The sequence below is a fragment of the Pyxicephalus adspersus genome, chromosome 5, assembly GCF_032062135.1.
Source record: "Pyxicephalus adspersus chromosome 5, UCB_Pads_2.0, whole genome shotgun sequence".
Classification (NCBI taxonomy): domain Eukaryota; kingdom Metazoa; phylum Chordata; class Amphibia; order Anura; family Pyxicephalidae; genus Pyxicephalus; species Pyxicephalus adspersus.
This window is the reverse complement of record NC_092862.1, coordinates 44,632,016-44,657,762: the sequence shown is the minus strand read 5'-3', so window position 1 is coordinate 44,657,762 and position 25,747 is coordinate 44,632,016. Positions and strand designations below refer to the sequence as shown.

The following is a 25,747-nucleotide window of genomic DNA, read 5'->3' as shown; positions in this document are numbered from 1 at the left end:
CGTTATCAATAAATTGGACACTAGATTTGATAAAAAAAACATCAAATCCAAAGGAAATGTTTAAATTTTAAGGTATTCTTGATATTTATTTGATCACTTTGCCAAAATAATGCAACTTTCTGTTCCACCATCTAATGGTTGTGCTCCCTGTTTACAATAACATGATTGCTGGTTTTTAGTGTATACTTTAAGAGCACTCCTGAGTAATTTCAGCTTTGATTTTTAATTCTCACATTCTCGGCTCTCCTGCAGCCTCACTGCCTAGCCAGAAGTTTGAGTACCGGAAAATTTTGATCTTTAATTTGCAAATGATAAAATACAATAGGAGATATAATGAAAATGCACACGTGCACCAGGACAGCACGATTGTGGCCAAATGTGCACAAAGCATTTTAAAACTATCCTGACGTTAAGAAAAAAAAATGAATACTGTGTAAAATCTTGCCACATATTACTGCTGACTGTTCATTTGGTTTATTCAAGCAATCACAGAGTGTGTTAAACACTGCCAGGACCAGTGGCCCTAGAATACTTGATAAAAATGAAAAACATTCTCTAGAAGACAGTGAGCTAGGGTAAGTTATGTGTGACTTGTTTACCTAACCAAAAAGCCCTGTAATCGGTGTATTTGTATCTTTATATAAACATTTATAGATACGTTTGGTCATATTAGTGTTTGCCCAGTTTTTGTTTTTTTTCATTTCACTTGTGAAATAATTTATCTTCCTTAATAATGTGATCTATTTATGGAAGGCATTATTTATTGTACAATAAGCAGCAGGCTGCCCAGTTGTCAGTACACCTGCTGTGCATAAGCAATATTTAGAGAAATATGTTGTATGTTGTTTATTTTTGTCTTTTTTGGGATAGATACATATACAGAAGACAAATTGCCTATAAAGCATTTTATTGTTTTAGATTTACAGAGAATTTACAAAGCAATACACATGAAAATGAAATTGAGTGGGAAACTCATCGCGTGTCCCCAGTTTTTGGATTGCCCACTTCAAAACTGGAGAATGATGCCACACTGAACTCTAGTGTGTCTCTCCTGCCTGCTGGAATAAACCCGAACCCTCAGTTCTCTAACCAAAACCCTCGCCATATACTTTCAAAGCGTGAAGATGCTTCCTTGGTGACTGGCATCAGTCAGTGCCAAGAATCAGAAACAGTTATTAATCAGTGCTCAGGCAACAAACAGGTGTCTTTAAAACGAACCCCCACTGACTCTGTTATTAGTGGAACCAACACAAATAGTGCTTTTATTACCAAAAATCATCCTGATGCTGAGGTTTATAGACAGTCCATAGGCAGATGTGGGAAACGGAAAAAAGTAGAAAATGAAGAAACAAATTTTGAAATGTCTTCTCTTAACAAGGAAAACAATTTTCCCCTGAAAAGTTCCACTAACACCAGAGATAACTACATAGACAAGCCATTGGATCTCTCAGATCGTTTCTCAGGATTGCATCCTCAGGAGAGTAGTCGAGAAAACCCCAGAAACAAACTAAAACAAGCCACCATCCAAGAAACCCTAAAGACCAAAACTAACAGTACTCCATCACTGCTTTCCAAAGAAATGAGAAATGAAGATACCTCACTGCAGATGGATAACAAAAGGTTTCTTAAAGCAGATTCTTTCACTTTTCGTAAGCGTGAAGATAATGAAGTAGCTCGAGGTGACAATGGTCTGTTTGATGACATAAAGGTAATTTAAAACTGTACACATATACACATAGATAAATTACTTTCCCTTTATGAAATGTAAGCAGAATTGCTTTATTTCTATTTATCTTTTTTAATATTATTTTTGGCAATTAATCCCATAAATGAACATTTCTGCTTGATACTCTACTCCCTAAATGAAACTGTAGCAAAAAGTGTTCATACATGTGTGTAATAATATTTTTTTCAGCTTTCCCTATTGTTTGCCTGAAAGCATCTTTGCTATTTGACAGTTTTTTCAACATTTTGTTAACTACAGATATCTATTATATAGAGCTGCGCAGAAGATAAGACACTGTGGGGGCTTAGGCTACGTACACATGTCAGATGTTCTCGTTTGATTCAAGTTCGATTCTCGCCTCAGGGCTGATATCGGATGAGAATCTAATGTGTATGGTGGATGTCCGAAATCAATCATGGATCTGTCCTGGAGAATCCACGAAAGGCGAATGACCGCAATGCAAGTGAAGATGAGAGGGCACAGCAGGCTGCCACTTACTCGCTCCCCTCTCTTGCCTCTCCATAGAACAGAACGGCGCTGTATGTATGGTGCTCGTTCATTCATCTTTCAGTCTTTTGTCGTTAAAAAGGATCTTTCACGATCCTTTCCAAAGACAAAAGAATGAAAGATAAATGAACGAGCAATGTACAAAAATCTAATGCGTGGATGTAGTAATAGTATACATGGGCAGATTTTCACTTCTGATAGGAAGTACATTGTACCACTGTAGGGAAATTGTTAGCTGACAAATCGGAAGCAAAAATTTTCATCATTCTGATCCGATGTAGAAAGATTGGACATGTTGGCATCAATCAAAACACACAACCATGTTGTGTTCAAACAATCAGATCAAATGCCATCAGAATTTTAGCCGCTTTCTATCCGAGAAAAATTATTTAGGAGCGAGCATACTGTACATGTGCCTGCAGTGCTTTGGGACTGTTGACCATTTTACTAATATTTAAAGCTTAACTAAATACAAAAATTAAAAAACTGACCAGGCGATGTCCCTTCTGCAATAAAACAACTTTATCTGTTTGACTGTAATTAATTTAAAAGTATAACTTTATTTCTTACTTTTCCTATTATTTCAACTTGATTGACTAAGCTGGTCGATTTAAAAATGGCCACATTTTTTTCTTTTGTATTAGGCCTTACAGATTACTTTTACAGCAATAAAGTAACTCAGAAGTAAAATGGATGTCCCTTTCCACTGAGGCTGTACTTAAGTAACAAATAGAATATGCATAGTTTGTTCTTTTCACTTTGCTATTATTTGTTTTTTTAGCCTGGAGAAAAACATATGCCAAAAAGGATGAGCAGGTCAATACAGAGAAGTTGTGAACCAGCATCTGTGTTGCAAGCAAACCCACAAGTAATTCAAACAAGAGACAAAGCTATGGTCACAGAGCAAGGTAACATATGTTAAGAGTCTCACTAAGCATACTTAGTTAATACATTTCCCATGGTTTCTGCCACATGGCTTGACATCAGGAGGTATATGGACACAAATGTTGAGGGCAGTTTGGACCTACAAATATTTAGAATGAGGTGTTCCCAGAATGCAGGGTTATTTTCAGATAGATAATATTACAATCAATACCAAGATTTTGTGTGTTCTTGTAACTGGAAAACAGAAGTGCTATGAAAATTGTCTACTGCTGCGTTTACTGTTTAGGTTTTAATGAATTGTGCCATTTAGACCTTCATACTATACTACAACCTACTAAGGGTTTTTAATGACAAGCATTTGTTCACATTAGCCAGGTTTTACATTTTCATAAAAGTCTCCAGGAATGCCAAACCAGTTTGAATCAAGTCAGAAAAGTCAAATGTACCTCTCTATGAGTTTTAAAAATTATTAAACTGATGGCACACAGATGCCCTAAACCTTGCATACTAACATAGAATCTGGGTATACAAAGCCTGTAGACAAGCATAGCTTTGGGCTAGTACACAGGGGCAAATTTTCATTTGCTTCTGAAGGGAATTCAGCAGCTGCCCAATTGTGTCCAATCAGTTGTGGATAGATTGAACCTGTTGGTAGGTATTGATCAAAAGTACACAAGTTTTATGGTATGTACAAATGATCAAGGTTTTCCTAAATAAATGCAATCAGGAAGACAGAATGTCATAAATGTGTGTGCAGTGTTTTGATGGAAGATGGAAGTTCATTTGTGCCTGATCTAACTAACACAAAAGCTGCAGCGCATCTGCTGATGTGTTCAAGTGCTATAGTAAACCTGGGCAATTTTAATTTTCCATGTGATTAAGAACATATGAGTAAAATGCTTAGTAGATCCAGAGATAAACACAAGGATATATAAAAAGTTGCATTTTGTCCCACCTCCAGTGAACTTCCCCCCAATTGTTCTTTAATTGTGTTGGGAGGCTACATGTGGTGTAAAGTGTAATTTAGCAAAATACTACTAATTCTACTAAATACTATATAGTACAAGAGTCTGCCTAGTTGAATACAAATGTATTGGGCAGTCGAGTGACAAATACAAATAACATTTATTTTCAATAAATGGAAAAGGATCTGGGGGGTTTGGTAGATCATAGATTATAGATATTATCAAACTGCAATATCTAAAGCTAGCAAATAACTTTCTTGTATTTAAAAGGGAATAGATTGCAGAGATGGAGACATAATCCTGCCCCTGTACAAAACATTGGTCAGACCAATACCACTATCCTAGACATGCGCAAACTTTCAGCAAGTGGGTGCCGAAATGTTTGAACTGTGATCGAAAGAAGGAACGAGTTGAAGCATCCAAAGCCGTTTTGGCCCAGTTTGAAGCTGCACAGGACTTTTTGGCTAGGTTAGTGACTGAGGATGAAACCTGGCTCCACATCTATAGTAGTAAAATCAAGGAACAGTCAAAGGAATGGTGCCACAGTGGGTCCCAGCAGACAAAGAAGTTCCGAACCCAGAAATCAGCCAAAAAAAATCATGGCGTCTGTTTTCTGGGACAAAGACGGTATTCTGTTGATGAACTACCTACCTCAGGGCTCTATTATCACCGGACAGTATTATGCTAACCTCCTGGACCAGCTGAAGGAGGCAATTAAGACGAAATGCCGTGGAAAGTTGACTAAAGGGATCCTTATTTTGCAGGACAATGCATCTGCACACATGTCCAACATTGTGGCTGCCAAATTGAACACCCTGGGTTTCCAATCGGTCCATCATCCCCTCCTACTCACCTGACATGGCCCCTTCGGACTATTATCTGTTCCCAAATTTGAAGAAACATCTGAAGGGGCAGAGTTTTGAGGACATTTCTAATGTCAAAGATGCTGCTGAGAGCTGGTTTGCGGCCCAACCAAAGGACTTTTTTTTAAACAGTCTAAAAAAACTGCAAGTACGCTGTACCAAGTGCATCAGTCTCAGGGGGGAATATCTTGAATAAATGTGATATTTCATAACTCTGGCTCTCTTCTTTCTGGGCAAAGCCAGGAAATTCTCAGCACCCCCTCGTAATTATCACTTTTGGAAGCAAATAATTCATGACATAGAAAAATATCTGTAATATTATATGAGGGTACATTAGGGGAAAAAACATAGTATTGTAAATGTTCCATGACTGATGAGCGTCTATTCCGAGACAAATATCCTGTTACGCTGAGCAGGCATCTGATAGGGTTGAAGGGAAGGGTGATTCATGTGGGCTTGTTTGTGCAGTCTTCAGCATGTTATAGGGAGGTCTTTTATGTTTACCAAGCTTACATAGTTCAGGTGGCACATACTAGTTCCAAGTATAGGTTTAGCTTTACTGTCACAGAACTGTAGCACATGAAATGGAGTTGCTGCTTCCTAAGATACCTATTCGCACATCCTTTAGAACATTATATTGAAAAAAGAATTTGTATGACACTAAACCCACACTCACTAATGTACATGTGTATATTCTTGAATTACTGCTCATTCAACTTGGGAGGCCCAGGTTCAACCTTTGTAATGCCCTATTCTGCACCGGTGATCTCTGGTGGTGGCAGCCTACATATTTCTCGCACTATATTTCCTGTAAACAATTCCACCAAAGTAGAGCGTAGGATAAGTTAGTAACGTTGCCATTTTATTGCTTGTGTAGTTCTTCTACAAACTGAAAAACTGCCTATTTTAGTTGGAAAAATAATTGAAATTATTGCTTTTGGTTTTAAGGTAAGCCATCTGTAGACAACATGCAGTGGAGCATCGACCCAGGCGCAGACCTTTCTCAGTATAAAATGGATGTCACTGTGATGGAGGAAAAGGTAAAACTGTTTTGTGGGCTTTATTTTAACAGACATTTTAGTTGTTCTTTTTTTCTTGCCACTGAATTTTGATGGCCAGATTCACCCCCCTAACATTTTAATTTTGTCCATATTTCTGCATGGAAATTTATTTTACATTGTATAAAAAATCACAAAAATCTGTTAAAAAAATAAATAAAATTAGTGAAACATATAAATAATAAAACTGTACAGTAGCATGTATTATATATATATATATATATATATATATATATATATATATATATATATATATATATTGAACTCAATACAGCTATTTTGTATTGAAACCAATACAAAGGTATTTGAATTTCCCGCCGCTCCTCCCGCCTGCACCAACGCATGCACTGACGTCACCGGGAAACCACGGAGAACGTCTCTGCAGTCGCTGAGAGAAAATCAAAGAGGGAGGACCCCACCCGAGGACCTGTTGGGACCAGCAGGAGGCTGGGGGAGGCCAAGTGCTGGGAAGTTTTGTAGGTTACATTTATAAAGGTTCTGTATGCTGGTGACACAATCCTATATATTCATTACCATGTCACTCTTTAACTCCACAATGCTGGGCTACTAATTGTATTTTATTAGCATCGTATAGATGCATTCAAAGCTGTTTCAACATATATATTGATATTTCCAATTATGAAGCTCAGCATTTACTCTAAATCATATACTAACATTTCCACTACAAGAAACCCCAGTTAAAATGTTTCAAACGATTGGGGACGTATAGGGCCTGATTTATTTAAAGCTCTCCAAGTTTGGTGAAGATAGACGATCATGGAATAACCTGGTTGGCCCAGCAAACTTGAAATGGATTGAAAACATTTGCCAGCTAATAGCAAATTAGCTGGCATCACCCAGGTTTTTAAATGATAGTCTGTCTTCATCTTGGGTAGCTTTAATAAATCAGACCCAAAGGGCCTGATTGCAGGTCATTGCAGGTTTCCTAAAAGTCATTTTAGGTTTGCTGGATCACCTAGGTTCACTGATGAAAGTGTATCTTCTCCAGCCTTGAAGAGCTTTATTAAATCAGGTGCAATGTGTCTATTTGACCAAGAGTTATACAAAATGTTGACTATTTTTTCCCATGCATGGATTAGGGATAATCCTACTTTTAACACAGAGTAGTAACAGTTGGAAAAACGTCATGTGGCTCATTGAAGAAGCTGCTTAACTAAACAGTGAAACATCTTTAACAAAATAAATAATTGCAATTGAATGTGACTTACCAGCTTTTCTGTGCCCTTAAAAAAGAAACCATTACATATAGTTATCTGTCCTGATCTTTGTTTAGGATGGGGGCCAAGACAATGCAGATGCTGACATGGATTACACATATGTCAATGAGAGCGTGCTTTTAAAGATGAAAAACCAGGAATGTGCAGATAACAGTACATGTAAGTGATTTCTTTTTTATGTATGTGCTGGTGGGGTAAAAGTTGTCTTACAGCAGTAAACTATATTCTCATTTTACCTGCAAAAGCTGAAGAATTTAAAGACCATGACAGCTTTACAGAAATGTTTGACAAGACGGAAAATGATGAATATGTGTCATATGCTCGGGAGCCCAGCCCTTCACAGAGATTCGATGTAGAAGAAGAATGTGATGTTTTTACTTTGCCAAAGAGGCTTTCCAATGATAAAGGTCAGCACTAACCTCAAACATTTGTTTTGCAATCTGTTGAAAGGTCTAATATTATTTTGAAAGAATTGCTCTGGTTGGCTGTAAAGATTAAAAAAAAACAAGATTGTAAGGCAATGTGCAGGCCACCACAGCAATGACCACCAGAGGATTGTAATTTAGGGAAGTATATGCTATTAGCATATACTTATACATAGCCTATACATACAAATATAAAAATATATAAATACTTGCCTTAGTATAAAAGTGTCCTTTTTTGTATTTGTATATTGTATTTTTATTCATTTAAAAAAATACAATAAACAAACATAAAGATGAAAGCCAAATAATACAAAAATATAGATTTAACAATAACCAGGAATAGTAACATATAGATCATGTATGTATTACAGAACATTACAAGTTTCTAGCAGAAAATAGAATAAAACAACATGATTTTTCTGGTTTTGAAGTAATAATGAACAGAAATGGTTGCTCAATAATTGTAACATAAGAAAAACAGGAAAAATAAATACCAATATATTTTATTAAATAAATATATATTATATACAAATTTATAAATATAATTATAAATAAAGATAACGTCATGTAATCGAATGAAGGAGATATAGGGATGTCACTTTAAAGATCCATGGTCAGTATTTACTTGCAAGAATTCATAGAAAACAAGAAGATTTGATTATTGAAGTGTCTGAAAAAAAGAATTGTACTAATTGGTCACCATTCTGTGCAAAAGTGTGAAGAATGAAAAAAGTGTGAAGAATGAAAAGTCAGAACATGGTTTCATGTTCAAGTGTCCAAATTGTTGTAAGGAAATTTCCAGTGAGCCCCGGAAGGTGACATGCAATCATTCTTGAGTGAGCTGTGTGTTGGAAATAAATGTAACACTGTGGCTGTCAATTTTATGGCTTAGCTTATAAACACTTAATTAAGCATGTACCTAATTTCATATTATTCTGCAGGTATTATTAATACCTTATCTATAAAGCACCACCATATTAGGCAAAACTAAACAGTAAATAGGGTTGCAACTTGGAAAGCAACAACCACCCATCAGGGTACATCTTTTCAACACAAGATCCATGAAACACTTCTCGTGATCAGAACAATGCTCTTCTGGGCAGGGTCCTCTCCTCCTCCTGTTTAATTGTTTGTATCTGTCTGTCACTTGCAACCCCTATTTATTGTACAGAGCTGTGTAATATGTTGACGCTATATAAATACTATTTAATATTAACAAAGCAAATCCTTCTGATGCTTTCCATAGGCTTAGTTTTAAGGGTTTTTTACGTTATTGTGTTATGAACCCCACCACATGTTTTTGTTTAAATAGAGGTTGAGATAAGTTAAATACACTTGGCTGCTGCCTCTCATCTCAGTAGATGCAATATTTAAAACCTGGTATTACCCCAAGAATTGTACCTTCATGAACCTAACCTTAAAGCAAAAACAAACAAACAAAAAATGATATCTGGTAATGAAAAAATATCCATAGGGGTGATGAACATCACTAGTACTGCTGGCAATCTTGTAATAATGTTGTTTTGTTAGTAGAGAATCCAGCCAAAGGAGCAGGTTACCAGAAACAAAAGGCATATGTGGAACCTTATGTGCAAACCAGTGAAAGGTAAACTTTAGACTATGAGGGTCACCTTGCCTGCATCTGAAATATGAAAGAATTTGACTTTATATTATCTGAACAAACTTTACTGACTTTGCTTTTTTTCTCTTTAGTACTTTATCTTTAATGCTCATGTCATACTAACTTATGGCTCTGTGTTTAGGCTGGCCATGAATTGTGTCTGCTGAAAGAAACAGATATAGAAGGAGCCACTTTGTCCAATAGCAACAAGCACAGCCAGTGTGTTTCAGGGGTCAAAAACACTTGCATTAAGAATTATGCAGAATAAAACATAAAGAATATTACATTTTTGTAAAAAAAATAGTTTAGAAGTAACTAAAACATATGTTTGTGTCCGCACACATGAAAATGTAGAACATTATCCAAAATTCTGAAAGACATATAACTATCATAGGGACATTGCATTGTGTGTCATCTATGGGATAGTTATGGGCATGATCATGGATTTATTAAGCATGTCATATTTCAGCGCTATATACATACAAGTTAATAATAAAATAACAAATCATGTTCTTTCTCATGGAAACAAATTTGTTCTCTACCTGACTCAACCCTTATGTAAACATTTCTAACAGGACTGGTTATGTTTCAACTATTGTGGACTGACCTAGATATAATAAAATACATGGCATGATACTAATATTACCAGCCCTAATTCAAAAGTAATATTTTTGGCATAACTTAACAAAAAAGTAGGAATGTCTATTTAAAAATGAACAAACACAATTGTTTTGAGTACCAATATTGAATGGGCAGGCTATGAATAAAGTGACTTTTCCTAGTTCCTTTAACAATGGGCATATGTATCCCTGCAATGAGACAATGTGTCTCTGTACAATGTGTATGTGGATTGAAACTGGGCATTGCTATATGGAAGTTTTTCATTCCATGCTGAAAGATCTGTACATAAGTAGGTGGGAAATATGTAATGTGTGTTTATTTCCATTTTATTATTTGAGATATAGTTCTGCTGCAGGTAAATTGTAAATATTTTCTTCTTTCATTTATAGAAAAAAACCTACAATGGATTTCCCTCATATTGAGGTTGTGAGAAACAAAGAGGAGAGAAGGAAAATGCTTGGCCACACTTGTAAGGAATGTGAGCAGGTAGGTAGTGTATCAGTACCTAGGAAAGGCTCTTTGTGATCTATAGTGATGAACAGTGTACAGGAAAATGACCATTATCTCACTGATTTAAACAGATTCCTGAATGACAGACATCTCTTCCAGGCTAGAATTCATTCCTAAAACACAGCCTTTGGCATGCTATTTGCAGTGGAACCACATGTCATTCACACACCATCCCACCACAGCTATGATGAAGACCTGTGACCATATAACAGAATGTGTCCACCATGTGCTGCTGTATCCTCACATAATAGCTTGTGTCAGTGCTTAATAACATGTATAGAGCATGGTTTGCTGAATGCATTTAATGCATATAATAAATGCTGAACACACGTCTAAAATTTTTTAAATTAAAAAAAAAAATTACCAAGCCTTTAAAGCAGGGGTCGGCAAACTCTGGCCTTTAGGCCAGATACGGCCTGGCCAGTAGTTTGTTCCGGCCTAATGCCCCCTGGCCGATCCGGCCTAATGCCCGCCAACAACAGGCGGCTGCAGAGCCGCGGGTTGCCGACCAATTCTGCCAGGGGGCGTTAGGAACTACCAGAGCCCCGGTGCTGCCTTCTTGCTGTTTCTCCCCTATTTACCGCGGCCAGCATTCATATTCCGCTGGCGCGGTAAATAGGGAAGGCTCCCTGAAGGGAAATCCCTCTCCTCCACAATGCATTCCCTGGTAGTGGGCGGAGCCATTAGGCCGGAACTCAGAGTCTGGCCTAAAGTACTTCTGCCCACCCCTGAAATGGCCTAGTGGCCATAATAGTTTGCCTACCCCTGCTTTAAAGTAAACCTATACCGACAGATTATGTAAACTGCTATTGCTAAATCATTCCAAAGAGGGCTAATTGCCTAAATGATATTTTGGTTTCAGTTAGACACCTGAAAAAGCATGAAGATAACTTCAGTACAATTAATGTGCACCTAAACTGCATACTCATTCTGTGTCTGTGATCCAAAACAGAGGATTAGAACACTAACCAGGAAAGCAGTACTTTTTAGAACCAAGTCTGTAGTGGCAGTTTATGTATTCCTTCAGTATAGGTCCATTTTAATCTGATTGAAAAACATAATCTGGTCTTGCTTCAAAGCAGGAATGGTTAAATCCCAAAGCTTACCACACAGAATACCAAATCCTTTGGCATGGAAAAACTGTTCCATATGTGTATAATCCTTGCTTACTATGTTAAAGCACCATCCAAAAGGAGCGCAGTTACATGCACCTTAGGGTCTGGCCAAAAGTCGATGTGTTCATTGGTTACCATTCATAATACTCCTCTCTCTCTGGCTTGTATAATAAACATAGAGGTACTGTCTTTACCTGCAGCTTTGTCCCTGGATCCAATCCCATTTACGAATAATGTTACAAATGGAAAGCACGTTACAGGACATAATTATTCACACAGAACTACCACTTTGAATGTAGTTTACTTTTCAGTAAATTCATTCAAGTACATTTGCAAGTCTTTTTATTGCCTTTCTTGTGCATTCAATTGCACTGAACTAATAAACAAAAATATCTGTATTTCCATTAAACTAATAAAGAAGCACAACAGTGCATGCAATGTGAACTGTGTAAAAAAATACCTCTTTGTACTAACAGAATTCTTAATTAACCATTCAAAATAGAACATTCTAATAGATTAGGATTTTTTGAAAAGTAAACATGGCTGTGAGCTTCTTGATCATTTTTGATAATTCTGTGATTTGCAATCCAATTCATTTTGTTTTTTTTAAAAAATCACTATTCAACAATTTAGGCTTCAAATCATAGAGATCCCTTAAGAAAAGACTTATATAACCATAATACAGTAGGACAAGTACTCCCACTTGTGGCAGTGTGGGGGAATTGCTTATACAATTCTTATGTGCATCGCATTTTGAACAGTGTATTTGATTCCTGAAACTTCACTAAGGATTGATCGCAGGAAGTCCTTCCCTTAAGGAAGAACTAATAAATGTTACACTAGAACAAGTACACCGACTTGTGGGGATATGGGGTAATTGAAAATAAATATCTACTTTATTTGTATGAGATGATATAATTCCTGGATCTGATGTTTTTGTTATTTATTTACCTAGTATTATGCAGACCTTCCAGAAGAAGAAAGAGCTAAGAAACTGGCCAGCTGCTCCCGCCACCGCTTCCGCTACATCCCACCGAGTACTCCAGAAAATTTCTGGGAAGTGGGCTTTCCTTCAACTCAGACATGTAAAGATAGAGGTGAGATGTTCTTTACACCGTTTACACTCTGAACCAGAATAATAATCTACTATTCGTTGCCAAGCTTAGCTTTCAACAAGATTGTTTTCTCAGTTAAAACCTAATACATTTTTTTTTTTTACTACTAAAGGATACATAAAAGAGGAAATGTCTCCCTGTCAGCGACCAAGAAGACGACATCCATATAGTGCAACATTTCCTACAAAAGGCAAAGAGCAGAAGACCTAATACCACTTATGTTCACTTATGGCTTTGTAGGAAGCAGTCGGAATAGAAATGAGAGTTGTTATTTCTGAATTAAAGCATGTTCCTTCAAAGGCAAATCAGCAGTAGGAACTATTTTCTTGAAAAGTTCCCTGTATAGCCATAAGCTCCAGGTAAATTATGAAATTACCCTTGTATTTCTGCAAGGAAATAAATGCTTGTAGGACACTAGAAAAAAGCATTTCTTTCTCATCCTTTCTTCACTTTCAGCCAGCTTCATCCTCTCTTCAATGCTCTGGTTTGTTAATGGACCCTCTTCATTTTCACAGTGCTGGAGTACTAGTCCTGCACTGTAGTATTTGCATCAGAAATACGACCACCAAATGAAGAGCCTTGAATATTTGATTGTAGGAGATCAGCTACATGAGGGGCGAAAGTCACAATATTAATGGTTAAGGGAAGTAAAAGTCTCCATGCATTTACCTTTGAGGTGTGAGAAGCCCCACTGAGAGGGTAAATTTGTAATTTAACATTAAGGCTTCAAACTTGTTCTTCCAAAAAACGTATTCTGTTCTGTTTTATTAATAGCATTGTAGCTGAGTTTGTATTTGCTGCCATTTTAGTGTGGGGCCTTTCATTTTGTTCATTTTCATCTTGGTAAGCCTATATTCTCTATGGCTAAATATATATATTTGGGTAGCTCAATAACCATGTAGAATTCCTGTTGGTATTCTCTGAACTGCCTTAATTTAGGTTACCCAGTGGGTCATATAGTCAGGTAAATGTGCCAGTGTCTGTACCGCTTCCTACCCAGCACACAGGGGTTTAGTAATGGCAAATCATGGTTTATTCTGTCAGAACAAAGTATCTGCAGTTATATTTAATATGTATATTTTTACATTTTCCATGTTAAAGTTTGTATTTTAGCACCTTTTTTTGAATGTGTAGGGTGCTGTGTTTGCACTGGATAATTTAAATATACACAGCAATATATAATTGATAATAAAAATGTGAGTTCTCTTTTCAGACAGTTTTTATTTTCACTGCTCCTTTATTTTTATTTTTATGCACATGGGAATTTGTGTTGCAAACATACTTGTGTGAATAGTCATCCGGGAGTCTATGGGGGGGGGGGGAACAACTCATGCCAAGTGCTGTAAATCTATTAGGAATTCTCCTGAATTGACATATGAGTGATCCCTACAATTTGGGATGATTCTGTTACTATCATCTTCCTCTTGGTGTTCACAGTTACGTTTTGGAGATCACCTTTTTAATGTTAAATAAGGGCTGTATTTTGGATGGAGCTCTTGAGTTAGTATCTTAATTAGGTGACAGTGGCTTGGATGAGGATAACCTTCAGAGTCGAAACATTATTATTATTATTATTATTAATAATAATAAATAGGATTTATATAGCCCGAACATATTACGCAGAGCAGTACAATAAATAGGGGTTGCAAATGACAGACGGTGACACAGCAAAGGAGAGGACCCTGCCCCCAAGAGCTTGCAATCTAGAAAACATCTGCTGAAAGCTACCTAGCATTGGATTCCTTTTGTTAAAACCCTATGAACTGTTATAGGGATGGGTCTAATGCTGAAACCTCAAATAATGGGCTTTAGCTCCACATTCACCACCCATTATGCATTCTAAGATTGTGGAAACATTCACCAGAAGCCTAGTATTGTATAGCAACTATGTACATACAATTAATATTCTATAATATAATTCTATAGTATTCTATAAATGGGATCTATACTACAGAACTAATAAGAGACAGTAGTGTTAACCATAGGTTTTAGAGGGTTCCAGGGGCCTGTTCAATCTCGGACAAAGGTTAATTTACTATGGAGCTGTTATCACCCCTCATTGCCATCGCATAAAATAATTAAAAACATACAGGTTTTAGACTGTAGGACGTTTCTTGAATTTGAGAGCTTGTAACATTTAATTTTTTTTTGTTTGTACATTTTATTAGTTTCTATGGTATTAAACCTATTGATTTAGGTTAACCTTTAATTAGAGAATGTATGTTATAATAATTGAAATTAATCCATAGCCCGGCTGCTGCTCATACATGCACATTATAAAAAGGGTCATTAACAAGCATGGGTCCAGATAACGTGAACACCATGTAAATGTGATTGGGATCAAGCAGTGGCTTTGTTGGCAGTAAGAAATATTTTCATGCTAAAGATAAACACATTGCTTGAAAATGAAAGTCCTTCTGTAAATGAGCTAAAGAAACCTTCAGAAGGCATCAGGAACACCCATTATATATGCTGCTTAATTATATCTGTCATTGGGTAGCAGGAGTCTCAATTACCTGTACAGTTATAAAATAAACAGGAGATCCAGCACAGGAAAGCAAACATTCACTAACCCAAAAGAATACTTTAACTGCAGTTCTTTGCCCACAAGATTACAGTCTGAACTTTTTTTGCATGAATACATTGTTTATCAAAATATGTTCACTGCACGGTAATATTTCTACTGCACTTCCAAAGTAAAATTCTGAAATCAAACCCAGCTGACAATTTAAATTGCTCTACTTTTATGAATACTTACATTTCTTCACACTTACATTTCTTCACACTCAAAAATATTTCTGCTGCCCCTGCCTAGCCTGGCACAAAGCCCTTGCAATAAAGTAATGTCACAAATGCAGTTCAATAGAGTGGCACATTTTGAAAACCTACTTTACCATACAGTGAGCCATTACAGCATAAACAATACATAGAGGTAGGAAAAGCTTGTTGCTTTTCATTTACAAACAAAACTTTTGTATTCAATTTTGTGTGTTGGGACATATTGGCCTAATAGCTTCAACACATATTGCTGCATGAAAAGATTGTGGGAGCTGCATTTTGTCACAACACCGCATACTGTGTGTTGTGCTTTGTTGCCCTCTTCAATGAATGGCAACATTTGAATGCACCTAACATGTCATATAAACCATTCATTACCACACCACAAGTGTAAATTGGCTTTTAGTCACTTTTTTTAAACAAGTTTACAGATCAGGAAAGTCAAATCTTCCAATCTGAAACTTGCTCCAGATTAGTTTTTTTGAACATTGATTGCCTTGAATGGTTATTTTGAAGTTATGTATTTATTAAACATTAAACGGGATAAATATGTGACCTACCATTGGTGACCTATCCTACGGATAATGCTTTTAGGTTGACTGTCATTCTAATGTAGTGGTTTCAGTACTTCCTCAGTCACTAATCTTGAGCAAGTAGGAATGTTCTCCACTAGCTGCATGTTCTGAGTCTGTGCCTAAGAAAGTGGTAAACCCTGACCTGAACCAAGCTTGCAGGATGGGAGTAGAGACTTTTAGGAATGTACTAGATGTGTTCATGTTCCATGTTATTATGGAGGTTCATTAAAAACAAGTTGGGAATAGCAGCACATACCCCAATCCTCGAGAGTTCATGTTACATTCTGCCTCCATAATTTTAATACCCTCTTTAAAAAATGGATGAAGGGGGTCATTTATTGCTTGAAAGTGAGAGTTAATTTAGCTGAGTGATCAGAAAACAGGGAAGTATATCGTGTAATCCATATATTCATCTGCAATATCTTTACCCTGTTTATTACATTTATTACCATGACTTGATATCATGATTGTTTTATACAATATCTTGTAGAAATCGGATTAAATATTATGGTCAAACCTGTAGGTGATGGTGCATAGGGCGCATAAACAAAATAAGCTGTAAACTAACAATTTATAACTAATTACTAAGGGTATTTTAGGGTTATCAGAACAGGTTGGTTGTTTCATGGTTCATGTTTGTTTATCTCCAGAATAAAAAATACAGTCTTGTATCATTGTATTTATAATCAATTAGGTGACACAGTGTTTCATGTTTTATGAACTTTGTGCTTTAGTATTCAATGTCATGTACTGCCACCTACAATAAATTGAATACTAGCCACAACAACTGAAAGCAATCACCTATGGGCCGTAATTGCCACCTCCACCTATCCTGCTCTTTTTCTTTAGTGTCCTCACAGAGGTTGGTGCAGTCATTTTCAGTCACCAACTACTAGTACATTCAGGCTGTATGTAACCCAAGAAGTCTCCCAGTCATCCAATGAGCACTGTTTTTTTTTAAAATGATATTGGCAATTTACCAAAAATACCTTTTAGATGGCAATGTCTCTATAGAGGCACACTTGGTATTTATTTGTGCAAGCACCGGATAGTCATCTCACTGCAATGTTCTCCCCTGGTCCAGGATTGTGACGGTTGCTTTCTTGTCTCTGTCTACAAAGGGTCACTATACTGTGCAACTGGGATTTGTGCTTCATGAGCTGTGTTGGGATTGTCCCTATTACTGCAAGTTATTGCCAGGGAAAAGGGTAGAGCCCCACTTCTTTCCTTTTTGTGGATTCTAGGCACCACCTATCTTTTCTCATATGGTACTAGAATGATGACTGGTTATACCAAGGCAGGTGAACCTGTATGTCAGCAATCAACTTCTCACTGGTTTGAGATTAATGTTTCAGACTTTTGCATAGTGGATTTAAGGCCTTGGGGAGGATTTTGAGTAAAAAATTACATGCTATGAATGCAGACTTCTATCATGTGTGAATGAAATCAATCAGTTTAACTATGTGAAACTCAAAGTGTAAAGAACAATTTCAGCCAGGCTACATTTCCTAGCATTCCTCCTATATAGTAGTATTCATGTGTTCACCTGAGCAAGCAGAAATTGTAGTTTATAGAAATTAGATGGTAAGCATTTGTGAGATCCCAGTATTTTAAAAGGAAACTAAATGGTATGAGAGGTTTTAAATTTGTATTACTAGGTGCACTGCTACACAATCGATTTTTGAATTTGAAAAGTCAATATCCAATGGTTTCACACATCAGATTCATGTTTGACCAGTACGTGAATTCCTTTAGATGAAAAAATGGCCTGTAGATTCACAAGTGCGAATTGTGGAATAGTAACCATACTCCCTCCTTCCAAATCAAGTGACCTCCATCTGTATACTTTACTAGAAGGTCAAATGACTGTACAAGATTAGTAGCCTGTACTTAGATGGACAGCTCAAATTTGGTCCCCCACTGCTAATCATCATTTGGGTGCAAATAGACTTTCATGGAACTTTCTGCAGGTAGGTGTATTTCTTTGCAAAGGTAGCTCTGGAGAATACAAGACCCCTAACAAGTCAGGAGTTTTGGACACCCTCTTGGTTCTTTTTGTCTGGTAATGATATCATAGCCTTCATTCTATGTTTTAGAGCTCCCATTTCTTTGTCAGATCTTTGGTGGCCAACATTACAAGGTGGTTTGTGAATTATACCAATATCCTGGGACAAAGATGAATCACTCCAGTACTTGTCTGTTGTCCTTACCGAGGCTGCAGGGTATAGCTGGACCAAAGCAGTGTTCCAGATTAAGAATAATTTTTTTTCTCCTAGGACATTGGGTTATGACCACTTGGGAATGGGAACTGTAGCAAGTTTTATCGGATCTACTGGTAGTTTCAAAATACACATCTAATAGTGGCTTGCTATTCACATCATCAGAATCAAAGATGGTTTTGGTGAGCTCATTATGCATGTAAAATACCCTGGAGTACCACTATGAAATGCTTGTGCCTGGATGTTTTCTTGCTATCTGCATCACTGTATCACTGATCTATATACATTTAACTGATTAAAAAATTAAAAGTAATTAAAAGTATTAAGCCATTGGATCAGAAAGACAGGCAATCAGCTACTATTTTCAGAAAAATATTTTAGCATTCCCACAAGAATGCGCAGCAGTTATGTCAGTCTGGCTAATCAAGAAGACTAAAGATTGGCATCTCAGAAGAGGTGAGGAAGAAGGAATGTGCAATGGAAAAGAAACAGGTTAATTATTTTTTTTTAATGCAATCAGGCAGGTATGTTTTATTGCAGAAGAGGCATTGTCTGTCCCTTCTACAATTAAAAACCTGCCTGGTCACAATTTTTTAATTTGACGTCTAGTTCGGCTTTAAAGCTAATATTTCCATTTTTTATATTATTTTTTTCATAATCTGTTCCAATTGTTTAAAACATTTTCATCAAGCATTCTGCTTTATTATCCTGTTATTATCCTGCAAATTTGGACTTTTGTTAAATGTCAACAGCTAAACTTTCATCTCTGATTATGATTAACATATGATTAACTCTAGCAAGCAGCTGTATTTCTACTACGAAACCCTAAGGTGTCTGTGGAGTGTGATTAAATATGTGGCTTCATCTTCTGGTAATGTTGTGCAAAATAAAAGGTGGTGGCTACCAACTGAGGACTACCTCTGTCTCTGGGGAGAAACTGGAGCAGACTTTTTGTTGACTGATTATACAAATTGTTTATAAACTGAATATTTGGCAACAGTTTATGTAAACATTGGCAAAGAAAAGGGTTGCTATCAGTAAATAAAAAGGGAAGATGGGGGAGATGATTGGTGCAGGCAGGCTAATGATGAGGAGGTTAGCAACATTCCAAACGAGTTTATAATGAATTAAAAAAAAAATGCACCAGGTTACTGTTATCTCATGCAATTTGCTAGATAGCACTCAGGTAACTTTTAAATTTTCATTTTGTGTACAGTACACTAGTTGCTTTTAGTTCTGGGGACCTATGTTTCTATTGGTGGTTGAATGGATAGATAAGATTGCGTTGGGTCTTTAAATTCCAGGCTTACAGCAAACACACAGATTAAATAAACATAAGGTAGCTCTTTTACCTGCAAAAAAAGATTTGTATTTCTGTCTATTCATTTCTGAGATTTACAAGATCTGTCACACAGTACAGGCTGGTTGGTAAACAAGCAGATTCACTGGCAATTTTTCTCTCTTGAGCTAACTTCTTCACTACTCTCTCTGCAGCCAAGTCCTAAACTTTTCTCTCTTTATCTAAGTTATTCACTTCCCTCTCCTCCTTCAACTCCTTCACTTTTCTTTCCCCACCCAACGCCATTATTTCTTTCTTTTGTCCTAACTCATTCACTTTTCTGGCTACAGCCAAGTCCTTCACTTCCCCCTTCTCACCCAGCTCATTCAGTTTGCTTTCCTCACCTAATTCCTTCATTTGCCTTTCTTCACTTAACTCGATTATTTCTCTCTCTTAACCTAACTCCTTCACTACCCTTTTTTCAGCCAAGTCCTTCGCTTCTCTCTCCTCATCCAACTCCATTACTTCTCCCTCTTCATCTATCCCTTTCATTACTCTCTCTTCAGCCATGTCCTTCACTTCCCTCTCCTTGTCTAGCTCATTCAGTTTTCTTTCCTCACCTAATTCCATCATTTATCTTTCTTCACCTAAGCAACTCATTTAGCTTTCTCAGCCAATTCCTTATCTTCCTTCTCCTTTCATAACCTCTTTACTTTACTTTTTCCACCAGCTCTTAACTTCCTTATCCTCACCCTACTGCTTTCACGTTCTTTCCTCATCCAACTCCCTTGTTACCCTCTTCCCACCCAACTCCTTTATTTCCCTCCCATCACTCAGCTCATTCAATTCTCTTTCCTCACCTTTTTAAATCCTCCACTTTTCCCTGCTTGATTTGCTTCTAAATTCCTTGATTTGCTTCTCTTTACACAGGATTCTTAAAACTCAGTTTAAAGAACTAGGCTTCAAGTTGAAGGCAAGGACCTCCAAGGTGATATTCTCTGGAATATTGTCTCTGCCATGCTCAACACAGGAAAGGCAAAGGGGGCTTAGACAACTAAATGCATGGCTTAAGTCCTGGTGTAAAAGGGAAGGGGTTGGGTTCTTAGAGCACTGGGCTGATTATTTATTGTACAACCTGTAATGTGTTTATGACTGTGATGTTGGTTTTTAATGCACATAAAATATTTTAGGACACTATTTGTTTCAGAATCTTTTTTTTCTTCATTTCCCTTCTCTAAAAAACTGGTGCGTCTTATGGTCCAGTGCGTCTTATGGTCCGAAAAATACGGTAAATGCTAGGGGAAAGATTTATGGGAAAGGTGGGGGATGGGACAGTTAAATAAGGTGGCAGAAAGGTCAGACAGGGGTTTGTCATTAGTGAAGGGTAGATTGGGGATAGTTGGGGGCAGGGTTATGGATAAATAATAGGAGTTTCCCAGGTTACACACAAACATTGGAGTGCACAGTACTAATTGTAGTGAAACACAAAATGATCTGGCAAACACTGCTGCTAAATGCAATAATGGTTTAAAGAGTCTATTCAACAATGCTAGAGGTCTGGCAAACAAAATAGGGGAGTTGGAAGTCTTAATGAATGAAGAGCATTATGACTTGGTCGGTATTGCTTAATCCTTGCTTTGTTCTTCACATGACTTGGCTGTTAACATTCCTGGCTAATACTCTCTTTTGGAAACACAGAGTAAAAATAAAAGATTGTGGTATATGTCAAAATTGTGTAAAAATATGTCAAAATTATGTCAAATTAAAAGTATGTGAGATGTGATCTGAAAGTGAATGTGAATGTGCACTCCACCCATAATGAGACATTATGGGTGGAGTGCACATTATGCACAATAATTATTGGAGTCTGCTTTATGTCCCCCATTGCTAAAGAGGAGATAGAGAATCAACTAATTGCACAGATGGAAGAGGGCTGCACAGGCAGTGGTAGTGATGGGTAATATTAACTACCCTGACATTGACCGAGGTGATGGTACTACAAGTACAGCAAAATGGTGGAATTGTATGAATTTATTACAAGATAAGTTTAGGGTACAGTTTATAGAAGCCACAACTAGAAATGATACTGTGCTGGACCAAGTTTTTTCCAACAATGCAAAGCTCATAACAAGTGTGCATATAAAAGAGAATCTGGGTAGCAGTGACTATAATATGATTTCAATTGATATAAGTTGTAAACAGGAAACAAAAACAGGAAAGATAAAACATTAAATTTAGAGAGCAAATTTTCCGTTATTAAGGGCACATCTCTGACATGGACTGTGAGGGAATATTGTCCTCATAGTTCACAGAACAGAAATGAGAATGTTTCAAGCCTGTTGTACACAAACACACTGCAAAATATATTTTAGTGGGTAATGAGTTTAAGAGCCTTAAATTAAAACCTTTGTGCCTCAGAGGTAATGTTAAAAAAAAAACATAAAGAAAGGGCATTTCAAACATATAAAAATGAGGAAACAGCTTTATCGTTTGAAAATTATAAAGAATTTAACAAAAGATGTAAAAGGTGATAAAAAGTGCCAAACTTTAAAATGAAAGACAGATTGCAAAAGAAAGTAAGCAAACTCTTCCCCCCCCAAAAAAAAAAAATATATTTTTTTAGCAAAGAGATCAGATCTGAGCATGTAGGCCCCTTAAGAGATATCTCAGGGTTGGTAAAGAAAAGACAGATTTACTAAACACTTGTTTTAGCTGCGTGTACCCTAATGGAAAATGGCACAGCTGAAGTCCAAATTGCTAATAACAATGTCACTGCCTTAAATGAGCCACAATGGCTCAAAATTGATAAGATTAAGAAACAGTTGGGCAAAATTAATGTTGACAAAGCACCAGGACCTAATGGATTACATCCACGTGTCCTCAGAGAGCTGAGCTCTGTTATTTCAAAGCCTTAGTTTCTCATTTTTAGAGACTCTGTGATACCAATGGATTGGCGTAAGGCCAATTAGGTTCCTATCTTTAAAAAGGAAGCCAATTACCAAGTAACAACAGACCAGTAAGTTTAACTTCTATAGTTGGAAAGATACTAGAGAGTTTGATAAAGAACCACATAGAGGAGTTTCTTGTAGAAAATATTAGTTGATTCAGAAAACTCTAAAGCTGTGAAACAAGTTTACTCTCTTTTTATGAGGAAGTAAGTAAACAGGTAGACAGTGGAGTATCAGTTGATATAGTGGACATTGCAAAAACATTTTAAACAGTACCTCATAGAAGGTTAATATGCAAATTAGGGTCTATAGGTTTAGAAAATTCAATCTGTAAGTGGATGGAGATTTTGCATCTAGACAATAGGGATTGTTAAATCATAGATCTGGAGAGTCTAAGGCTATTAGTGGTGTACCCCAGGGTTCAGTGTTGGGATCTTTACTGTTTAACAATCTTTATAATTGATATGAAGTTGGGATTAAAAGTACCATTTCTGTGTTTGCAGATCACAACAAACAATGCAATAGAATTGAGTATATACAGGATGTCTATAATTTACAAGCAGACATGGGTGTACTGTTTGATTGGGCAGCCAAGTGGCAAATTACATTTAAAATTGATAAATGTAAAGTTATGCACTTGGGGGCTAACTACATGCATGCTTCATACTGTCTAGATGGAATACATTTGGGGAAGACAAAAATGGAAATGGAGGTTTTGGTTGATCATAGACTTAATAATAGCATGCAATAGCAAGCTGCAATATCTAAAGCTAGCAAAGTAATTTCTTCTTTCTTGTATTGAAAAAGGAATAGACTGCAGAGATGGTGACCTAACTCCGCCCCTGTACAAAGCATTGGTTAGACCAAATCTGGAACATGCAGTTCAGTTTTGGGCACCAGTTTACAAAAATGACATTGTGGAATTGGAGATACTGCAGAGAAGGGCAACTAAACTAATAAATGGAATGGAGGAACTCATCTATGAGAAATTAGCTCAACTGCATCTATTCTCCCTTAAGAGAATTATAAGGGGGATATGATCACCCTGTATAAATATATAAATGGTCCATATATGGAACTTTCTTCCTGATAATTCACTTTAAGGACAAGAGGGAGCACTCCCTGGAGGAAAAGAAAAATGTAATCTCTAGATAAGGAAGAGATTTTTCACTGTAAGGTCTGTCAAAATGTGGAATGGATTCTCTCATTAGGTAGTATGATCAAGAAATACAGATGGCTTTAAGAAAAAGCTGAATGTTTCTAGAATCACAGAAAATAACTGGGTATTAAAGAGATCAATGAAGAGAGAAGTGAAGGAGTTGGGTTAAGAGCGAAAAGTGAAGAAGTTGGGTGAAGAGAGAGAGAAGTGAAGGTGTTGGATGAAGAGAGAGAAGTGAAAAAGTTGGTTGAGGAGACAGAAGTGAAAGAGTTGGGTGAAGATAGAGAAGTGATGAAGCTGGGTGAGGAGTAGGAAGTGAAGCAGTTGGATGAACAGAGGGAAGTGAATGAGTGGGTAGAGAAAAGGGAACTGAAGGAGTTATTTGAAGAAAGGAAAGTGAAGGAGTTGGATGGGAAGAGGAAAGTAAAGGAGTTAGATGAGGAGAGAAAAGTGAAGGAGTTGGATGAGGAGAGGAAAGTGAAAGAGGTGGAGGAGGAGAGGAAAGTGAAGGAATCGTTGAATAGAGGAAAGTGGAGTTGGATAAGGAAAATAATGGAGTTGGATGAGGAGAGTGAAGTGAAGGAGTTGGTTGAAGAGAGGAAAATGAAAGAGTTGCATGAGAAGAGAAAAGTAAAGGAGTTGGATGATGAGTAGGAAGTGAAAATGAAATAAGAGAAGTAAAAGAGTTGGGTGAAGAGAGGGGAGTGATTGAGTGGGGTGAGAAAAGAGAAGTGAAGGAGTTTGTTGAAGAGACGAAAGTGAAGGAGCTGGATAAGAAGAGGAAAGCAAAAGAGTTGGATGAGGGGAAGAAAGCAAAGGAGTTGGATTAGGGGAGGAAATTAAAGGAGTTGGATGAGGAGAGAGAAGTGAAAGAGCTGGTTGAAGAGAGGAAAGTGAAGAAGTTAGAGGAATGGGAAGTGAAGGAGTAAGGTGAGGAGAGAGAAGTGAAGGAGTGAGGGAAATAGGTGAGGAAACATATTTAAATAAGCTGGTGAGAAGGGAGCAGTGAAGGAGTTGGATGAAGAAAGAGAAGTGAAGGAGTTGGATGAAGAGAGTTAAATTAAAGAATTGAGAGAAGTGAAGGAATTAGGTGAGGAAAGATAACTGAATGAGCTGGTGAGAAAAGTGAAGGGGTAGGGTGGGGAGAGGAAAGTGAATGAGTTTGATGAAGAGAGAGAAGTGGATGAAGAGAGATAAATAAAGTAGTTGGATGAAGAGAGATAAAATATGGAATTGGGGAAAGTGAAATAATTAGTTGAGGAAAGATAGCTGATTGAGCTGGTGAGAAGAGAGAAGTGAAGGAGTTGGGTGAGGTGAGAGAAATGAAGGAGTTGGATGAAGAAAGGCAAATTATGTAATTGGGAGAAGTAAAGGAATAAGGTGAAGAAAGATAAAGGAGTTGGGTGAGGTGAGAGAAATGAAGGAGTTGGATGAAGAAAGGCAAATTATGTAATTGGGAGAAGTAAAGGAATAAGGTGAAGAAAGATAATTGAATGAGTTGGTGAGAAGAGAGAAGGGTGAAGAGAGGGAAGTGAGGGAGTAGGGTGAGGAGACGAAAGTGAATGAGTGGGGTGAGGAGAGATATGTGTAGGAGTTGGTTTAAGAGTGAGAAATGAAGGAGTTTGGTGAAGAGAAGGAAGTGAATGACTGGGGTGAGGAGAGAGAAGTGAAAGAGTTGGCTGAAAAGAGAGGAGTGAAGGAGTTGGGTGAAGAGAGAGAAGTGATGGAGATGGGTGAAGAGAGAGAAGTGACGGAGATGGGTGAAGAGAGAGAAGTGAAGGAGTTGGGTGAAGAGAGGAATGTGAAGGCGTAGGGTGGGGAGAGGGAAGTAAATGAGTTGGATGAAGAGAGAGAAGTGAAGGAGTTGGGTTGAAGGAGTTGGGTGAAGAGAGGAATGTGAAGGCGTAGGGTGGGGAGAGGGAAGTAAATGAGTTGGATGAAGAGAGAGAAGTGAAGGAGTTGGGTAAAGAGAGATAAATTATAGAATTGAGACAAGTGAGAAAATTAGGTGAGGAAAGACATTTGAATGAGCTGGTGAGAGGAGAGCAGTGAAGGAGTTGGGTGAGGAGAGGTAAGTGAAGTAGTTGGGTGAGGAGAGGTAAGTGAAGTAGTTAGGTGAGGAGAGGAAGGTGAAGGAGTT

General features: G+C 37.2%; 1 protein-coding gene across 5 annotated transcripts in view; it reads left to right on the top strand.

Annotated features, from left to right (window-relative positions):
- The window catches only part of RBBP8 (RB binding protein 8, endonuclease), a 40,337-nt gene extending 26,476 nt beyond the window's left edge, over nucleotides 1-13,861 (top strand). For 3 of the 5 annotated variants that reach the window (XM_072411325.1, XM_072411323.1, XM_072411324.1), the window contains 10 exons: nucleotides 484-575; nucleotides 919-1,708; nucleotides 3,015-3,141; nucleotides 5,895-5,986; nucleotides 7,299-7,401; nucleotides 7,488-7,649; nucleotides 9,198-9,273; nucleotides 10,299-10,395; nucleotides 12,490-12,631; nucleotides 12,762-13,861. In XM_072411325.1, the coding sequence (XP_072267426.1) occupies nucleotides 484-575; nucleotides 919-1,708; nucleotides 3,015-3,141; nucleotides 5,895-5,986; nucleotides 7,299-7,401; nucleotides 7,488-7,649; nucleotides 9,198-9,273; nucleotides 10,299-10,395; nucleotides 12,490-12,631; nucleotides 12,762-12,859 (1,779 nt within the window). In that variant the 3' untranslated portion in view covers nucleotides 12,860-13,861. Of the gene's footprint in view, nucleotides 1-483; nucleotides 576-918; nucleotides 1,709-3,014; nucleotides 3,142-5,894; nucleotides 5,987-7,298; nucleotides 7,402-7,487; nucleotides 7,650-9,197; nucleotides 9,274-10,298; nucleotides 10,396-10,490; nucleotides 12,632-12,761 lie in introns of those variants that run through there. The other 2 variants (XM_072411326.1, XM_072411327.1) reach the window with 2 other exon arrangements.
- The last annotated feature ends 11,886 nt before the right edge of the window (nucleotides 13,862-25,747 follow it).